The following is a 19,132-nucleotide window of genomic DNA, read 5'->3' on the forward strand; positions in this document are numbered from 1 at the left end:
AAATGCCTCTTTTTAATAGATGCATTGGGCTTAAGGGGTCATGGGTTTGAATTCCATTTCAGCCAATGAATTTGATAAAAGTTAGTCACTCACTGCCTAGTGGCCCCTAAGTATCATCTCCTAAATGCAAGCCCCAGGCCAAAGAAAAATCGTGGAGGAATTTACTCAACCCTTAATTGCAAGGGCAGGGGGATTGCCTTCATTCTGAGCATCTACCGTGTACCTGATTTACCTCTTATGGTTTTATACTAATTACTTCATGTAATTCTTGAAACCACTCTATGACATGTTATTTATTTTCCCTTTCAAACCCCAAACACCACTCCTTAAACACCTCTGCTTAATACAAATTAGTGACTCACTAGATATTATTTCTATCATGGAAGAAGAGTGAACGATTTCTTTTCAGTTGATAACAAAAAGTTTCCCTTGTAGTCTCTGAAGAGGCCAGAAAGGACTTATCCTTTTAAACCTGAGCAACTCACTGTTTTAAAAAATATATATTTTATTTTGAAATACTATATATAGGCTCATAGGAGGTTACAAAGAAATGTGCACCCAGTCCTCCCGATACGTTAGCATCTTATGCACTGTAGCTCAATATCAACACCAAGAAATTGATGTTGGTACAGTCCATAGAGCTCACTCAGATTTCATCAGTTATACATGAACTCATTTGTGTATGTATGTGTGTATATGTGTGTGTACTCTACAATTTTATCACATTGTAGTCTTGCACAACCACTGTCACAAATAAAGGTGATGGTGCGACCCCTTTATAGCCACACAATTCCAATCCCTAAGCCCTGGCAACCACTAATATGCTATGCATCTCTATAATTACGTTATTTCATAAATGTTACATAAATGGAATTATGCAGTGTGTATCCTTTTGAGGTTGACTTTTTTTTTCACTCAGCATAATTTCCTTGAGGTTCATCCAAGCTCTTGCATGTGTCACTCATTCTTTTTTTTTTGGTCTGGGTAGTATTCCCTGGTATATATACACCATAGTTTATTTAATCATTTACCCTCTGGAGGACATTTTAGGTATTTTCTAGTTTGGGGCTATGATGAATAAAACTGAAATAAGTTTCCATTGCTCTGGAATATATGCCTAAGAGTAAGAATGCTTGTCACATGGTAAGTCCATTTTCAGTTTTGAAAGGAACTGCCTAACCATTTTTCAACATTTTACATTCGCACCAGCATTGTGTGAATTAGTGGTGTTATTACTATTTTTCATTTTAGCCATTCTTATAGGTGTGTAACGATATCTCATAGTTTCAATTTGCATTTCTCTAAGGGCTGATGACGTTGAACATCTCCCAACAGCACACCTTGTGTGACAGACAATATTTCCAAAAATGCCAACAACAATACTGTCCAGCCCCTGAGATCTTCTTGACATATGATTCAATTCTCCTCCCACTCAGGAGAGTTTCGTGTTCCTTCCCACTGGATCTGGAAGGTCTGTGATCATGGTAAAAGTGACACTATGTGACTTTGAGGTCATAAAAATGCCATACTTCTACCCTGTTTTCTTGAGACACTCACTCATGGAATCCAGCCTCCATGCTGTAAGGAAGGCCACATGGTAGGTGTTCTGGTGGAAAGTCCCAGCTCAACATCCAGCCGACAGTCAGCACTACATTCCTGACATATGCCTGAGGAAGATTTCTAGATGCACCATCTAGCGAGTCAGAGCAGCACTGACTGGCTGAGCCCAGCCACCTCTCAGTCATGTGAGAATGCGAAAATAACTTTTGACTTAAGACCTAAGGGGATTTGTTATGATAATAAATGAATATGTCTTCTGCACTATAGAATGCTATAAAAGCTCCAATAGATTAGTATAAATTGTACTCTCAGCCTTTTCCTGGAGTAGTCACACTCCATCTCTGTTCTCTTTTTTAAGGAAAAAGGTTTCCTTTCTCTATAGAAACTGGAGTCAATATGGCACCTTGTTCTTAAACCTGGATGAGCTCACCCTGGCCAACGTGGCTGAGAGTCAGGCTCCTCTCCACATGCTGTGTTCCTTCTTCCTGGAACACTGTCATCCCTGAAGGCCACAGGCCCCGCCCCTCACGTGTCTCTGCTGTCACCACCCCACTGCGGAGGGGCCTTCTCTGACCGGTCTCTACAGACCCTCTACTCTCCACCCTCCACCTTCTTTAGTCTACTTAAGTTAATTAATCATACAAAATTTAGAATGTATCACCCTGCAATCTGGTGGTGATTTTATTTGTATGTTTATCAATTTGTTGATTATCACACTCCCATTCTCCAAATAAACTGAATGAAATTAGTGATTTTGCTTTATTCATCCTTAGGACCTAGCACTGACCTGGCACAGAATGACGTTAAGCTCATATTTATTGAATGAGTGAGTGAACAAACCATTCAGACTGAAAGCACTGAGGATGTGCCAGTCCCTGTGAGCTCTGCAGGATGCGTGGAAACTAAAGAAATGTTTGAAACGGAGATTCTGCCCTCAGGAGTGACACTGAATGATCTAGCCTTTCATATATTGTGGGGAGGGGAGATCTTTAAGTAAGCTAATTAAATAATAAACTGTCTTTGTCTCACATCTGATTTTGACATCTGACAGGTACTCAACAACAAGGGTGAGCCTACACCCTCAATCTCTAAAAACAAGAAAAGAAAGCCTGGCAGGAACTGTCCTGATTTTTTTTTCCTGTAAGCTCCAGTCCCCAGAGCCAATGTGTGGACCAGTTCAATGCTCAGCAATGCTCAGTTCTGAGGCCATGGGACCTTGCCCTGGTGCTTTTCTGAGTCAGGCCAGGAGAGAGTTCTAGCCCTTTTCCTATAGCTCCCCTGCTCTATGGGAGATGCTGCAAAATGGCCACATGGTCTTCCCCTCTCTGTATCCACATGCCTTTGGATGCAACTTTGCATCTTCTCCCATCAAGAGGCAGTGGTGCTTATGGTGTTATTTCCCCACCCCTTGCATCTAGGCCCAGCTACCTCCATTACCACTGCTGAGATCCGGCCAACCACCAGGCTAATTAGTAAGGCTGTCAACCCCAAACTGACCACAAATGCAAGAGTGAGCTCAGCTGATGTCACGTGGAGCAGAGGTAAGCTGTCCCAGCTGAGGTCAGTGCAAAAGTCGACTCACAGAATTGTGAGCAAATAAATGGTTCTGGGTTTAAGCCACTAAGTATTGAGTGGTTTGTTGTGTAGCAAAAACTGACTGATACATACTCCTGTACGCTCTTAAAAAAAGTTCAGCCAGAGTAATGCAGAAAGGAGGACTTAAAACTGCCCATTAATCATAATACTAAGTTGGTAAATTATGTGTGTGTGTATGTTCATATATATATATACATATATATATATATATATATATATATTTAGGAAATGAGATTATGGGTGATTTTTTTTTAAGGGCTTCAAATGCTTGGCTTATTTATTTATTTATTTATTTATTTATTTATTTATGGCCGTGTTGGATCTTTGTTTCTGTGCGAGGGCTTTCTCTAGTTGTGGCGAGCGGGGGCCACTCCTCATCGCGGTGCACGGGCCTTTCACTCTCGCGGCCTCTCTTGTTGTTGCGGAGCACAGGCTCCAGACACGCATGCTTAGTAGTTGTGGCTCATGGGCCTAGTTGCTCCGCACCATGTGGGATCCTCCCAGACCAGGGCTCGAACCTGTGTCCCCTGAATTAGCAGGCAGACTCTCAACCACTGTGCCACCAGGGAAGCCCCATGGGTGATTTTTATTTTATTCTTTATACTTTTCTGAATTTGCTGAAGTTTCCACAATAAAATTGACAATCTTTTTAAAATAAAAGAAGAAAAGCCAAAGTTCTTGGGTAGTTTCTTCTGGTTGCCCTCTGATCATTCCTGGGCAAATTCTGATGTGACGTGAACGTTTTCCACGTGACTGAGGATGCTAGGTGGTAAAAGACAGGTGCATTAAAGGGACAGCTGGCTCCACTCATCACAAGGCTATTACATCTGCTGGGAGTTTCAGGAAGATTAAAAGCGTCTAAATAGGCGGGAAAAAATCTATGCTTCAAAACTCTTCCATCTAACTAAGCCTTCCTGGCAATGTCAACTCATGCATTCCTTGGCTGTTGTATTCTATCTGGTGTGGCTGATGAGTTTCAAGTGAATCCCCTGAGCAGGCTGCAATGATGGGAAATGCAGATATCTGGGCCTGGGGATACACTAGTGTAATGGATATCTTCTGTTTGTCCTTTCAGATCTGGGAGCCCTGAGCCCTGGGAGGCCAACCTGTATTGACCATTGATGGCTTCTGATTGGACTCAGTCAATGGGGAGCACCAGTAGGAGACTGGAAGGAAGGAGCAGAGTGAGGTTCGGGTACTTAATTGGCCCAGTTCCCATCCAGCAGGTTCACTATGGTCTGGTTTCCACTAAAGATCAGAGCTCCTGCCAGGTAGCCCTCTTCACACAACAATCTCTATTTCAAGATTCCAGTAACTAGTTCTGCACCTCACCTCTTCAGTCATGGGGTAATAAGAGGAGTGGTGTTCCATTCTAGACACCTATGCTGGTCCTCATGACAGTTCCTTTTGGCTTTTCTACATCTCATCTGCCCACACCTTTATTAAACTCTCCTCAAAGCACTGGAATTTGTCATCTGTTTCCTGCAGGGACTCTGAGAGATACTGCAGACATGCGTAGTCACACGAACAGAGTGGACACAGTCCTAGAAAAGTCATTTTCTCTCCACCAATGAAAATAAGAATGTGGCAGAAAAATAAAAGAAATTTCTATAGTTTCTATTACTTCCTGCACTTACTGTTAAGGCAGAAAATTATCTGTCAAATTCAGCTCACAGATAGTTCTAAATGACAGGATGACACAGAGGATGGTAATTTCTTCTTCAAAAGCCTCCTGGGAAGGGGAGTGGGTGACTTGCGACTAAGGAAAATTAGAATTCCGAGAAAGTGTTCTTAGGAATATAATATCTGTGACAGGTGAAATGACAAGGTAAACCAGGGAGGGACCCAACATGAAAATCTTACCCGGCCATCACTTGTCAGCAGGATGGAGTCACTCTTTATGTCCCTGTGAATCACTCCTTGGTTGTGCAGGTAGGAAAGAGCCCTTAGAACCGACAGACAGACGGTAGCTATTTGTTCTTCATTCATTCTAGAAAGGAAATCACATTGAAGGAGAAAGGTCAGGCTTAAGACCATCTTTGAAATGATCAAGAGAGGTGGCTCCCTTGTGTTCTAGAGAACCAGTCCATGCTCTCCAGCCCATGTCTCAAAAATCTATGGGAAAGGAAAAGGAAGTCTTTGGGACCTGATTCCCAGAACCTAAGGCCTGGCATTGAGGATGATAGCGGCTCAGTATAAGCTAAAGTAAAGAGACCCCCATTGGCTGGCTTTTGGGTCATCAGTGCAAATGCACTTCCTTGGACTCTTATAGGTAATTCCCCAGGTACTGACAAACCTCCAGGGTCCTACAGAGAGTGCACACTGAATGACGCCAAAGTTCCAGGAGGGGCTGCTAGATGACCTTGAGGAAGTCCTTTAACTTCCTCGGGTTTCTTTTTCCTCATCTTGGAAGTGGGCAAGGCCATGGTTCTCTTCAAGGTTGGACTCAGGCAAAGTGGTCTTTAGATCTCTAAGATCCCCCTCTGGGACTTGCCCTGCCTCTGACCAGCCCTTCCTCTCCCTCCTCCAGGAGCTGGAAGCTTCTGTTACTCCAGGTCCCTCTGCCAAGAAGGAAATTGGGCCTAGTTAGTTACTAATAACCAACTGTGAATGCGTGATACCCTAATAAATAGACCATGGGAATGAGAAAGGCAAGCACAACACTAGATATGCTCCCCCATTTCATGGCTGCACCCTCCGAAGAAGGTATTTCTGGTTTCAGAGGAGACTGAGGTCAGGTCACCTGCCCAAGGTTATATAGCTCAGAAGGTAACCAGATCATGATTCAAACCCCACCTTCTATGAGTTCAAAATCCATGCTTTTCCACTTTCCCCACTGTATCATGCAGCAATTGTAACTCAAAAGAATGGATTTTCAGCCACTGAAGAACCCAGCTGGGAAGAATGATGTGGAGAATGGAGTCCCTCAGTGCCCTCAAAATGACCCATTTAGGCATCTGCCTAACTCATCTAGGCATGAAACTTCCTCCCTCTCACGGAGATATTGAGAGGCCCAAATTAGCAAAGGTAGAGGTAGCAAATGTGAAAGACCTCCTAAAACAAACTATCAGGCAAACAGAGGAGGCTATCAGGAGACACACTTCGTAACTGACCAGAGTCCAAATTTAAGAATTGACTTGGGAAATAATCCCAGGTAACTTTTAGCTCAGCAGGACAAGTAAATAGATGGCCTTGAATCTGCGTTTCAGTCTTGTTGATGCCAACAAACCCCAGCTGAGTAAAACTAGGGTTCAAAATAAAATCCAAGGAGATAACCAATCAGGAGAATGTCAAAGGTACAAAGTGGATGAGTATGAAGAAACATGCCCTTCTCTTTGAAGAGGATTCCTACCACCGCAATGAATTGGCCTCATAGGAAGGCAGGTGTCTGAAACAGAGTGGAAACCTACAACTTCTGTGTTCTTGGTTTTGTGGTAAGTGGGCTGGTCATTATGCTGGATTGTTTTCAGATGACAATTTTCACATCTGCCCAAAGCACACTCCTGAGAAGTTTAGAGCATCAGCCACAGGGACAAGTCCAACTACATCTTAAAATTAATTCAGGACCAAGAATTATCATCTTTAATAAAATAAAATCTATTTTTCTTGGATTCAATGAGATTTGAGTTATTTGGAGCAGGCATAAAGATTTTTCACAGGTCAAAGGTAACAAAAATTAATTGACTCTGAGCCCCCAATCACAAACTGAAAAATCTCCTGGAGTTTATAACAAATGCTACTGACTCTTAATTCAATGACTTTGAAATGGACATGGCCCACTGTAGAAAGCCTGGTGCTTTCCTACTTCAACAGGGAGGAAGTCAGGTGGGGATAAAAACACCTCAGTTTTGGAGTCAACTCCAAATTCAAATCCTGGCTCTGCCAATTATTAAATACGTGATCTTGAGAAAGATACTTTTTGCCTCTATGAGTCATAGCCTCATCCTCTAACAGACAGGCACATCAACACCTACCTTATAGAGATGTGTGAAGGTTACATGAGTTAATCAAGAACCTGACAGAGCTTGGTACTTTCCTTTCCCTTCTAGAACTGTTTCCTTGATATAAGTAGGATATGATTTAACAAGATGCTAGATAGGGCTAAAACTTTAGTATGTATAAGAAACTCCTGAGGGGACTTCCCTGGTAGTGCAGTGGTTAAGAATCCACCTGCCAATGCAGGGGACATACATTAGCTCCCTGGTCCAGGAAGATCCCACATGCCGTGGAGCAACTAAGCCCATGCACCACAACTACTGAGCCTGTGCTCTAGAGCCCATGTGCCACAACTACTGAGGCTACCTGCCACAACTACTGAAGCCCGTGTGCCTAGAGCCCATGCTCTGCAACAAGGGAAGCCACCACAATGAGAAGCACGGGCACCGCAATGAAGAGTAGCCCCCTCTCGCCACAACTAGAGAAAGCCCGTGCACAGCAACAAAAACTCAACACAGCAAAAAATAAATAAATAAAATAAATAAATTAAAAAAAAAGAAACTCCTGAGCATCTGGCTAGATCATGGATTCTTTTAGTCCATCTGGGTAGAGCCTGAGATGCTGTATTTCTAACAAGCTCTTAGGGGATGTTGATGCTGCTGGTCCCCAGACCACACTTTGAGTGGCAAGCAGTTAAATGTTTTATCAACCAATCAATCAATCATTCAATGAAGTACTTATTGAATATCTACTATAGGAAACTCTCTGAACTACCAGCTTAAGGATTTCAAATTCTAAATATCCGTATTCCTTGACACACTATTGCTTCTTGCTCTCTGGAGCTACTCTGCCTTCAAGGGGAAATCCATCGACAAAACTAGATGGAGAGAATTAGAAAACACAATGGATTCTAGAGAGGCTGACTCTTCAGTGAATCCCACGGATACAAAATAAGAACTTGACAAAGTGAGAGCTGTAGTTTTCTGATGCTCTCTGAGGCAAGAAAAAAGCCCCTCCCTTGGACATATTTTTATTAATTGTTTTATATGTAAGTCACATTTGTCTTATTCGTAGGTCTCTTCAGTATACTTGTTGCTACAATTTAAGATGATTAGATAGATAGATAGATAGACAGATAGATAGATAGATAGATATGGTGGTTGTATGGCTATACCAATAGGAATCTGCCAGCTGAAATGTTGGTGATAAACATTTGGTGTCTTCCCTTATGTCCTTTTGTTTTTAGATGGTCTACCGCAGACTCAGAGCTATAGGGAGTCATGATTGAAACACTGCCTCATTTTAGTGGAGAAAAAGCAGCACCTTTGATCTCTTACGGGTTTCTGAACACTTTCTTGCTACCTTGCTTTCCACCTATTGTCGCTCAACTGGATTCACTTATGATTTGGATGCCATTTCAGTGACATCAGCTAATACCCAATGTAGCTCCTTCATGACAATCTTCTCAAATCTTTGGTATTTTATTTACCAGCAGAGCAAACTTAAAGTTTCCCAAATGTAACATGATTTTTTTACACGTCTGTTCCTTTGAACCTTGCTTTTCCAGCGCGGTCCATGAACTAACAGCATTAACATCGCCTGGGGGTTCCTTAGAATGCAGAGTATTATGCCTCCCCCCCATTGAATCAGGATCTGCATTTTAATAAGAACCACAGGTAATTTGTATGCATATTAAAATTTTAGAAGCACTGTCTTAGCACATACTCTTTCATTTGCCTTCAATGCCCTTTTCTTCCCACTTGCCTTCTTAGTAAACTCTGATGCATCTCTCAAAACCCATCCTGGACACCACCATATATTGGAAATCCTTCTTGACTCTCTTATAGAGATATTCAGGTATTCTTCTATGCTACTTATATAATTCTAATTCTGCACAGGTGTTATAATGTATTTATGTCTAATCTGAGACTTCCTTGGAAGGGTGTATCTGAGCCTTATTCATTTGTATCTTTTGTAGCCCCAGCACTTAGGAAAGAGCCTGGCGCATAAAAAGTGATTAATAAATACTTGATGAAATGACCACAACTGAAACATCAGAGAAGCAAGTAGCTGAGGCAACAGTGGCAAGCAACCATTGTTACTTGCAAGATGATTTAAAAACAGATTTGAAGAATCTCTCTCTCTCTTATGTAGTTTGTTATTATGACATAAAATTTTGATCTTTCACCTGCCCCTGCCTTCCCCAGGTACCCTTGGTGGTATCAACACATAGCAATGGTATAGCAACTTAGGAGAATGAAACTCAGTTTTAGAAATCTACGTAGGGATGGGAAATTCTATTATTTGTCACCGAAACTCCATTCTCAGCAGCTTGCTGATTTAAAATCAGTGAGTACGAATGAATTTCTGGAGGGCAGGGAGAATGTGAATTGAGTGAATGAACTATACATACATGATATTGTGATAGGCACCTGGGAATACAGAGAAAAAGGGCAGTCGTTTCTCTACCTTCAAAGTGCTTAACTACTTATGAAGAGTTCATAAATATAGTTACTGAGGCCTTACCCTGGAAAAGAATAATAAGCACCTTGAACTACTTGCCTGGATAGTAAAGAAACTTACCTGGTATGAGTAACGATGTCTGTCAAGGCACCACCTTCTAGAAATTCCATGACAACCCAGAGCTCATCATTGACAAGGTAGCTGTTGTACATGTCAACCACGTTGTCATGGTGATAATCCCGCATTATCACAACCTGGGCAAAATGGAAAGACACTGTTTGACTTCGGACTGTGAAATTTGACTTTTTGTTTTCTCATGACTACATTTGGGCTGTGAGTTCAACTGATGGGGAGTACTGATTGTGTGTGGGGGGGGGTATTCAGAAGTCTATTACAGACAAAGGGACAGCACTGAGAGCAGCTGGGAGGAATAGAGGGGATCAAGTTAGCAAATTCAGAGAAAATGGCAGGTCAACAAGACACTGGGTTGGGGGAGAATACAGGGTAAAAACAGGCAGAACCATGGCAGAGTTTGCATTCACAAGAGGGAATTTAGTTGAATGTTTGGGGGGATGTGATCAGATATCCCATAGGTTACTTTTAAAACACATTGTCCACACTCTGCTATTGGGCAAAAGGGTCACCAACTCAAGGTAAGTGAGTCTCAGAAGTGACTGAAGTAAACAGTTATTAGGGCTGGGGCCACATGACACCAATCTAACTTCTTGGGAGGTCTAGGCCGAGCCTGAAAGAGTTTGTGCTGAATACAAAGGATAAGTCTTTAAGGTAAAAACATTATGACTTAGGCATTAAAAGGCCAACTTGTGTCTGCTTGCTGGAGAGAGCATCCAGGAATTGCCATCCTGTGGCCGCTTCTGGTGATATTTTCAGTGAGTGCTAAATAATAAATTATACAGTTGTTTAAGTTATATTTTCCCTGTCTGTTCTGGCATTGTGGTTTGGAAATAAGTTCCAGAAATCAGGAGCTGTGGACTGGGAAGAAACTGAATCCCACTCACCCCATGCTCTCTGTGAGGTTTGGAGCGTGGAAAAGAAACGAACACCTATGGGAGTTGGAGCTGGGTGGAGCCTTCACATAAGCCATCACGGAAGAGGGTCCAAAGTCACAGCTGATTGCATTGTTACAGCTGTATGAACCTACTGACCCCGGTTAGTAACATAATCTGATGCTAGGTTTCCTTATTGCTAAATGGAGATAACATTTTTCTGTCTATGCCTATTGTGAGAATCAAACCAGACCAATGCTTAGCACAGTGGCTGATCCACAGGAAGTACTTCATAAAGAGGCAGCCATACAGGCATAGAAAAAGGGATGCTATTTTTGTATTTATATTTTCTGTGTTTTCTAATGTCCTAAAATGTATATGTGTTATTTCTGAAATGGGAAAGAAATGTTACATAGGACAGAAAGGATGATCCGAACACACCACCTACCTCATTAAAAAGCAGCTCTCGTCTCTGTTGTTTTCGGAGGTCCATTTTCTTCACGGCAACTTGCTTCCCCGTGTGTTTCTCAGTGGCGATGCACACAATGCCGGTTGACCCTTCCCCGATTTTGATAAAGTTGTCCAAATATTCTCTGGGGTCTCCTGGGCTGACCACCAGCTGCAGGGCTGCCCGGAACTGTTCGTGGGACACCCTGGAGGGCTGCTGGTCTGAGGAGGAGCCCCAGCTGGGTGGGGGGTAGGTGCTAGATGAGATGCTGAGAGAGCTCAGGTAAGAAGCTGTGGAGATGTACTGCGAACTGGTCTGGAGGGAGGGGTGGTGGTACAGGGTGGCTGTGTGGTACCCAGATGGGTATTGGTGGCTGCTTGAGGAATAGCTTGCTTTGCTTTGACTTTGAGGTAGTTTGGCAGGGCCCCTGGGGTAGGTGTCGGACCCTGACAGTGGAGGGCTGAGGACCACCTGTGCTCGATCATAATCCACCTGGGAAGACAGACACAGATGGAGAAATTCACACGCTACATCTGAATACCATAGCCATCACACAGCTGGTCCAAATGATGAGCACTACTACACAACCCACTCGTGGGTGAGGCTTACCTCGTGGGGTCCCAGGATGCATCGCTTCCACCCTTTATCTGCCCTCCAACCTCTCCATCCTGCCTATTTCTTCCTCCTTCCCTAATAAAATCCCCAGAAGTAGACTCTGAGACCTGGATGCAAGTAGTAGGAGGTGATCCCAGGAGTTATGAAGGGGAAAACGCCAATACAGTAAGTCCCCTACATACGAATGAGTTCCATTCCGAGATCGTGTTCATAAGTCCAATTTGTTTGTAAGTCCAACAAAGTTAGCCTAGGTACTCAACTAACACAATCGGCTATATAGTACTGTACTGTAATAGGTTTATAATACTTTTTACACAAATAATACATAAAAACAAACAAAAAATAAACATTTTTAATCTTACAGTACAGTACCTTGAAATGTACAATAGTACAGTACAACAGCTTGCACACAGGGGCTGATCAAGTGAACAGGCAAGAAGAGTTACTGACTGGAGGAGGGAGAGGAGGTGGGAGATGGTAGAGCTGAAGGATCGTCAGCAATAGGAGATGGAGGGCAAGCTGCAATTTCACTCACGCCTGATGTGGATGACACGGGTTCTGGTTCCTTGCTGGATTCAATTCTACCTACCGTCTTGAAAAAAAAACGATCCAGTGATGTCTGGGTAGTAGCTCTTTTTTCTCATCTTAGATGATGCGGTAGCACTGGATTTCATTCTGAGCGGCTGCTGCAACTTTGATGTACCATTCTATGTTCGGGTCCTGTGTCTCGAAAACTAACAGTGCCTCCTCAGATTAAGAAAATCCCCTTGCCATTTCCTGCAGCATGAAACTCTTCGGTTCTTCAGTTACTTCTTCCTCTTGTCTCTCTTTGTCCTTTCTCTGGGCCTCCAATTCCATAAGATCTTCATTAGTAAGCCCCTCATGTTGCACAGCAAGAAGTTCAATGAAGTTGTCCTCTTGCAGATCTAGCTCCAGCTTCTCACTGAGGGTCACTAAGTTGCTGAAAACCTCTTTGGACTCCTCATCCACATTCTCAAATCCATGAAAATCGTGAACAAACTGTGGGCAAAGGCTCTTCCAAACCCCATTCATGGTGACGGCTGTAACCTCACGCCAAGCAAAGTTAATGTTTTTTATGGCCTTGTAGATGTTAAAGCCCTTCCAAAATTGTTGCAAGGTTGTTCCTGATTCATCACTCGCCTTAACTGCCTGACAAAAAGTGTGACATACATATTTCTTGAAAATCACAATAACTCCCTGGTCCATGGGTTGGATGAGCGACATAGAATTTGGTGGCAGATGCACTACTTTGATGTTGGGGTGAAAGCCGTCCATGAATGGGGGGCAGCCTGGAGCACTGTTGAGAAGCAAAAGAATGTTGAATGGGACATCTTGCTCCAAGCAAGATTTCTCTACCTCCGGGATAAAGTGGTGGAAAAATCAGTCCTGGAAAATGGCGTGTGTAACCCAGGATTTGGGGTTACTCCTCCACACAACAGGAAGGGAGCCCTGGGCTATGTTTTTAAGGGCTCTTGGGTTCTCTGAATGATAAACTAAGACAGGCTTCAGCTTCATATTGCCAAAAGCATTGCCACCAAACAACAGAGTTAGCCAGTCCTTTGCTGCCTTATAGCCTGGCATCTACTTTTCTTTCTTATTGATGTAACTTTGGTCTGGCGTCCTTCTCCAGTACAGTACTGTCTCATCCACATTAAAAATCTGCTAGGGGAAATACGCTCCTTCATCAATAATTTCTCAAAGTGTTTTGGGAAATTCCCAGGCAGCTACCATATCTGCACTTGCTGCCTCGCCACTTGCCTTTACGTTGTGAAGGTTGGCTCTAGCCTTGAACCAATGAAACCAGACATGGCTGGCATTAAAAGATGCGCCCTCTGATTCTTCACTGTGTTTCTTCTTCAAGTCTTCATAAAGCCTTTTGGCTTTCTCTTGAAACAGCACTAAGCTGAGCAGGACTCGACACTGATGTGATCCTGCATCCGCACACTGAGAAGTTTCTCCATCTCCTCCGCCACTTTTCCACACTTCTTCGATATTACTGGCGACATCATCAACACAGCAGACTTCACATGTTCCATGACCTTGTCCTCGTTCTTCAGAATCATGCCAATGGTTAAACAATTCATGTTATAAGAACTAGCGGTGTCTACCATCTTATTTTGCCTCGCTTCACTCTCTCAATTATTTTCACTTTTGTTTCCATCGTCATTGCTTGGTGCTTCTTAGCAGTACCAGCTATATCACTGCTGCTTTTACACTTGCTTCTGGACATCCTGGGCTTGAAATAAAGATACTGTACAGTACAGTACACAAAAGTACAACCACTTGTAGAGGATGTATGCATGTGACAATGTACACCAGACATGTGAACTAACTTACGTGACTGGACATACGGATGCACGTTCAAGTTTGAAAGTTCACAACTTGAAGGTTCATATGTAGGGGACTCACCGAATACATAAAAGGAACAACCTAACTCCCTGTGCAAAGCAGCTTTTTGGACAATAAGATAAACACATACAAATCAGTATAAATGTATAATGTTCGAGAAAATCCAAAATCTGCAGGGCTGTGTGTATGAAAGAGAAATCTGCTCAGCCCTCAAAAGGATTCAAGGCAAGAACATTCTACTCTGATTGTGAAGAGTGGATTGAGGGAACTTAGTGGATAGGATGGGGAGGACACACAGGGCAGGGGTGGGGGAAGCCAGTGAGGGGCTGCCATGACACTAGGTGTAAGTTCCAGCAATCACTCTCTGGAAAAGTCAAGAAGGAGTTCTGGTCACCCCTGGAATGACTGAGGTCAGGGATGGTGAATATACCACATCATACCACCCTTGCCTCCTTGCCCAAAGCAGAAAGTGCTAATAGATGAATACACTCTTTTGTGTAAGATCCTGATGATAACGAGAGTGTTGGATACATAGAAGGTGTTTGAAAAAGATTCGTTGATTGGACCTCCAGCTCCTTCTTAACACAGAGTCCCAGGAAGTCTCTTCCACTCTACCAGGATGTACATGGAATGACATTTACATGCCCACTCCAAGGATCCAGATTTGCTCTAAAATGATGGTTGCTGGCTACATGTGGCTATTTAATTAAAATCAATAGAAATTAAAAGTTAAAATAAAAAATTCCATTCCTCACTCATATTAGTCACATGTTAGGCATTTAAGAGTCACCACATTGGACAAGTTATAGAATATTTATAGAACATATAGAATATTTCCACCATTGCAGAATGTTCTATCAGGTGGCACTGTTCTAGTTGAATTCATTGCTCCCACGTGGTCCATTCATTCATTTGTTTAGTGCACAGATTAATATCTAAGCAACTATTATGTGCTAGGCACCATTTCAGGTGCTGTGGGAAGGTCCAGCAATAATCATAATGGATGGTATTTCTGTTGTCCTGGAGTTGACATTCTAGAGAAGGAGACGGATGATAAACAAGAAAATTAATAAATATACAGTATGTGGTCCAGTAGTAATAGGTGATATGAAGAAAAATAAAGCAGAACAAGGGGATTGAGAATAACAAGGTGCCACCTTGCATGGGATGGCCAAGGAAGGCCTTTCTGAGAGGTGTAACATGAGCAGAAACCTGGCTGAAGTGAGGGAGCAAGCCCTGTGACTGCGGGGGGCAGGGGTAGTCCAGGCAGAGGGCACAGCACACGCAGGATTCTGAGGCACACACAGGCTTGAGGAACAGCCTGGAGGCTCTCCTGGTGCAGAGAGGAGGCAGTTTGGAAAGACAGAGAGAGAAGTGGTGAGGGGGCAGATCATACAGACCATGGCAAGGATGCTGGCTGCTGCTGAGGGAAGTGGGAGCCACTGGAGGTTGATAAGCAGAGGACAGTGACATGAACTTGACTCTCTGGATGCTGGAGAAGAGGCTTTGGTGGCAAGGGTGGAAACAGGGTTGCCAGTTAGCTTACTGCAGTCAACATGGGCAGAGATGAGGGTGGGTGCTGTAGATGGGGTGAGAAATGGGATCCAGAGTAGAGTCTGAAGATGGAGCTGATCCAATTTTCTGATGGATTGAATATGAAGGAGAAGAATCAAAGATGACTCCCAGGATATTATCCTGAGGAGCAAGCCACTTAATAATATGAGGAGCATAGGGGCAGGAACAGGCTTCTCAGCTGTGAATCAGCCTCCAGGATGGCTCCCAGTGATTCCTGCCTCCTGACATGATTGTGTAGTCTCCTCCCCCTTTGTATCAGGTTGATCTGTGAGCAAAAGAATATGGCGGAAGTAATAGTAAGTGTCCTCTGAGGCCAAAAAAAGATATTGTGGCTTCTCTGTCTTCTCTCTTGGATTGCTTGCTCTGGTTTTCTCCAGTTGCCATGTCACGAGGACACCCCAAACCCTATAGAGAGGTCCTCCTGCCAAGAGCCAGCTAGAAACTGAAGCCTGCCACCAACAGCCATGTGCGCCATCTTGGAGGTGATCCTCTGGCCCCAGTCAAGCCTTCAGATGATTGCAGCCCTGCTGACCTCTTGACTGCAACCTCATGACAGACTCAATGTCAGAATCACCTAGTTAAGCTAGCCATGGAAACCCACAGAAACTGTTTGAGGTAATAAATGTTCATTGTTGTTTTAAGCCATTAAGTTTGGGGATGATTTGTTACACAGCAATAGATAACTAAAACATGGGGTGAAACCCAGAGTTCCATCATGGCCACATTAAGTTTGAGAGAGTTATTAAGCATCCAAGCAGAGATGCCACTTAGGTGACTTAGACATGACTCCAGTCCACGGGAAAGTTGACATTAAAGACATGAATCTGAGAGTCATCAGTATTTAGCTGGTGTTAAAAGCCATGGTGTTGAATGTGTAAGAGAAAATCCAAGGACTACAACATCTAGAGACTAAAAAGAGGAGAAGGAACTTGCAAAAAGGAGCAGAGAAGGAGTGGCCTGTGATGTAGGAAAGAAACTAAGGGACTAGGATGTCCTGGAGCCCAGGAAGGAAAGTATTTCAAGAAGGAAGGAGTGATGAACCACATCAAATGCCATGGAGAAGTGAAGTTGGATGCGGCATGTTGCTCGTTGCATCTGGCAACATGGTGGTCATCTGGCAGAAGGAAGGTGTCTGAACCTCTGGTCCCTTGCACAGCATGGACAGATGCCTCTTCAACAAGTCAGGGAGCAAGATCTGCACACAGCAGCCTCCTGAAAATTGCCATGGTACCATTCTCAGTTATGCACTGTCCATTGGCTCCCAGATCACACTGCTGGCCTCCTGTACTGCTGCACTCAGACAGTCTAGCGTCAGCCAGCAGGGGCCCGGGTCCTGCTAAGCCAGGGCCCTGGACTGATTGCAGAGCAGAGAGAACATATTTGAAGGACATATTGAGGGCTGAATATTGATTCTAATGACTTGAGTAAAATCATTTAGCCTCTCTCAACCTCAGTTTCGTCATCTGTACAATGAGGGTCATCACACCTCCCTCATGGGGTTTTTATGAGGCTTACCTGGGGGAATCCTAGAGCAGCCTGGTGTTTAAGAAAAGACTTTGGACTCGAAAACTTCTTCTGCCATTTACAAGTTGTACGACATTAGGCAAGTTATTTCAACTCCTGTGCTTCAGTTTTCTCACTGGTAAAATGAGAGCAATAATAATAATACCTACCAAATGATAATAATACCTATCTCCTTAGGTCACTGTGAACTCTAAAGAATTGAATACAAATCAAAGGGTTTGAACAGTGACTGTTCCATACAGTCTGCTAATTCATTCTGGGTAGTGTTGTTATTATATAAAGTGCTTAGCACAGTAGCAGGAATATAAAAGAAAATAATAAATAGTAACTACAGTGGTAATAAGACTAGTGAGCATTTACTGAATATGTACAATGTACTGGTAGCATATATACTCCCATACATTAACCTTCTAAAACAATCAAAGTGTCCCTAATTATAATATATACAGCACTGTATTATAATTAAAATGCTATATTTGACATCCAGCTGATTTTTGTCTAAGGCCCTGGATTTGTGCCATACACAAGGAAAACTGGCACGTGTATGTGCTGGGTTGGTGGGGAGATGAATGTCAGTGTAAATTAAATAATTCAATTCTTCCTTTAAATTAAGCCAGATTAGCCAAGCCCAGTCTAGTCACAAGGCCAGTGTGTGAGGGCAAGCGGGGTCTGTGACTTTTGCTTTTGAAAGTGTGTCCTGGGAGCCGCCACATGCCATCATCTCCTGGTGTCCTCCTGGGAGGATCTCCTCCTGTAGTTTAAGTGAAACTGAATTCATTCCCCACAAGCATGTATAACTGGTCTCTGAAGAAATGTCAGAAATAAAAGGCTGTTTCCTGTAGGAATCACATCCGGACACTGCTCTTCCTTATCAGAGTCTACTCTTCACGGCTGGCATGATGCATCAAGAAAAGGATGCTGGGGCTTTCCTGCTGGCGCAGTGGTTGAGAATCCGCCTGCCGATGCCGGGGACACGGGTTCGTGCCCCGGTCCGGGAAGATCCCACATGCCGCGGAGGGGCTGGGTCCGTGAGCCATGGCCGCTGAGCCTGCGCGTCCGGAGCCTGTGCTCCGCAATGGGAGAGGCCACAACAGTGAGAGGCCCGCGTACCGCCAAAAAAAAAATAAAATAAGAAAAGGATGCTTGTACCCGGCCTTACATTTAGGTCTTTAATCCATTTGGAGTTTATTTTTGTGTATGGTGTTAGAGAATGTTCTAATTTCACTCTTTTACATGTAGCTGTCCAGTTTTCCCAGCACCACTTATTGAAGAGACTGTCTTTTCTCCATTGTCTATTCTTTTGCCTCCTTTGTCTTGCAAATCAACCATACTCCAATATAAAATAAAATAAAAATTAAATTAAAATATAATTAATTTAAAAAAAAAAAAGAAAAAGAAAGCAAAGGACGCTTGTCTGCACAAATGGGACAATTTCCAGTCAGACAGAATGCAGAGATGTTCAGTGCTAGCTAAACGTCTTTGAAACTAGGTCTTGGAGATAAAACGGTGCCATTGTCTTTCATGGCTGCTGGGAAGAGGTGCAGACTCTTAAAAAAGCAATGGGTGAGGAGCAAACACTATCACAGGAGACAGTTTTTGGAACCAGACTCAAGGGATACCAGTCAAAGGACAATGGACTTTTGGCTCCAGTGAGAGAATGCATGATCCTCCTTCCAGACTCCATCCCCTCAAAGAGATGATGGTGGACAAACAGCTGGCTTTGGGAAGGAGAAATTCATAGGTGACTTTGTTCTGGCCACCATCTTGCAGAACCATGGCTCTCAGTTGGGTTTTGATGACCCAAGGGTTCCATGATGGTGACTATCGCTGGCCCACACGTTGGTGGCTGGCCTCATGATTTTTCACTCTAAGAGTCAAGCAGAAGGCAGTTAATCCCACTGTATTGATAAAGCTGAGGCTCTGGGAGGTGAAACTGTTCCCAAGCAATCCAAGGCCAACTGCCCCAAACCTCCAAGAAGATTACACAACCCGATTCTTCGGCTCCGGTCAGGCCTTCACCTCCACTGGGAGGGTATCC

At 43.4% G+C, this 19,132-nt stretch overlaps 1 protein-coding gene across 1 annotated transcript in view; it reads right to left on the reverse strand.

Moving 5' to 3' along the window:
- Positions 1–19,132, reverse strand: part of PAK5 (p21 (RAC1) activated kinase 5) — a gene marked incomplete at both ends in the record, with an annotated part of 95,595 nt that overhangs the window by 12,137 nt on the left and 64,326 nt on the right. The window contains 3 exons of the mRNA XM_079945131.1: positions 5,020–5,146; positions 9,676–9,809; positions 11,011–11,502. Coding sequence (XP_079801257.1) covers positions 5,020–5,146; positions 9,676–9,809; positions 11,011–11,502 — 753 coding nt within the window. The remainder of the gene's footprint in view (positions 1–5,019; positions 5,147–9,675; positions 9,810–11,010; positions 11,503–19,132) is intronic.

The sequence above is a fragment of the Stenella coeruleoalba genome (assembly GCF_951394435.1).
Source record: "Stenella coeruleoalba genome assembly, chromosome: 15".
Lineage (NCBI taxonomy): Eukaryota > Metazoa > Chordata > Mammalia > Artiodactyla > Delphinidae > Stenella > Stenella coeruleoalba.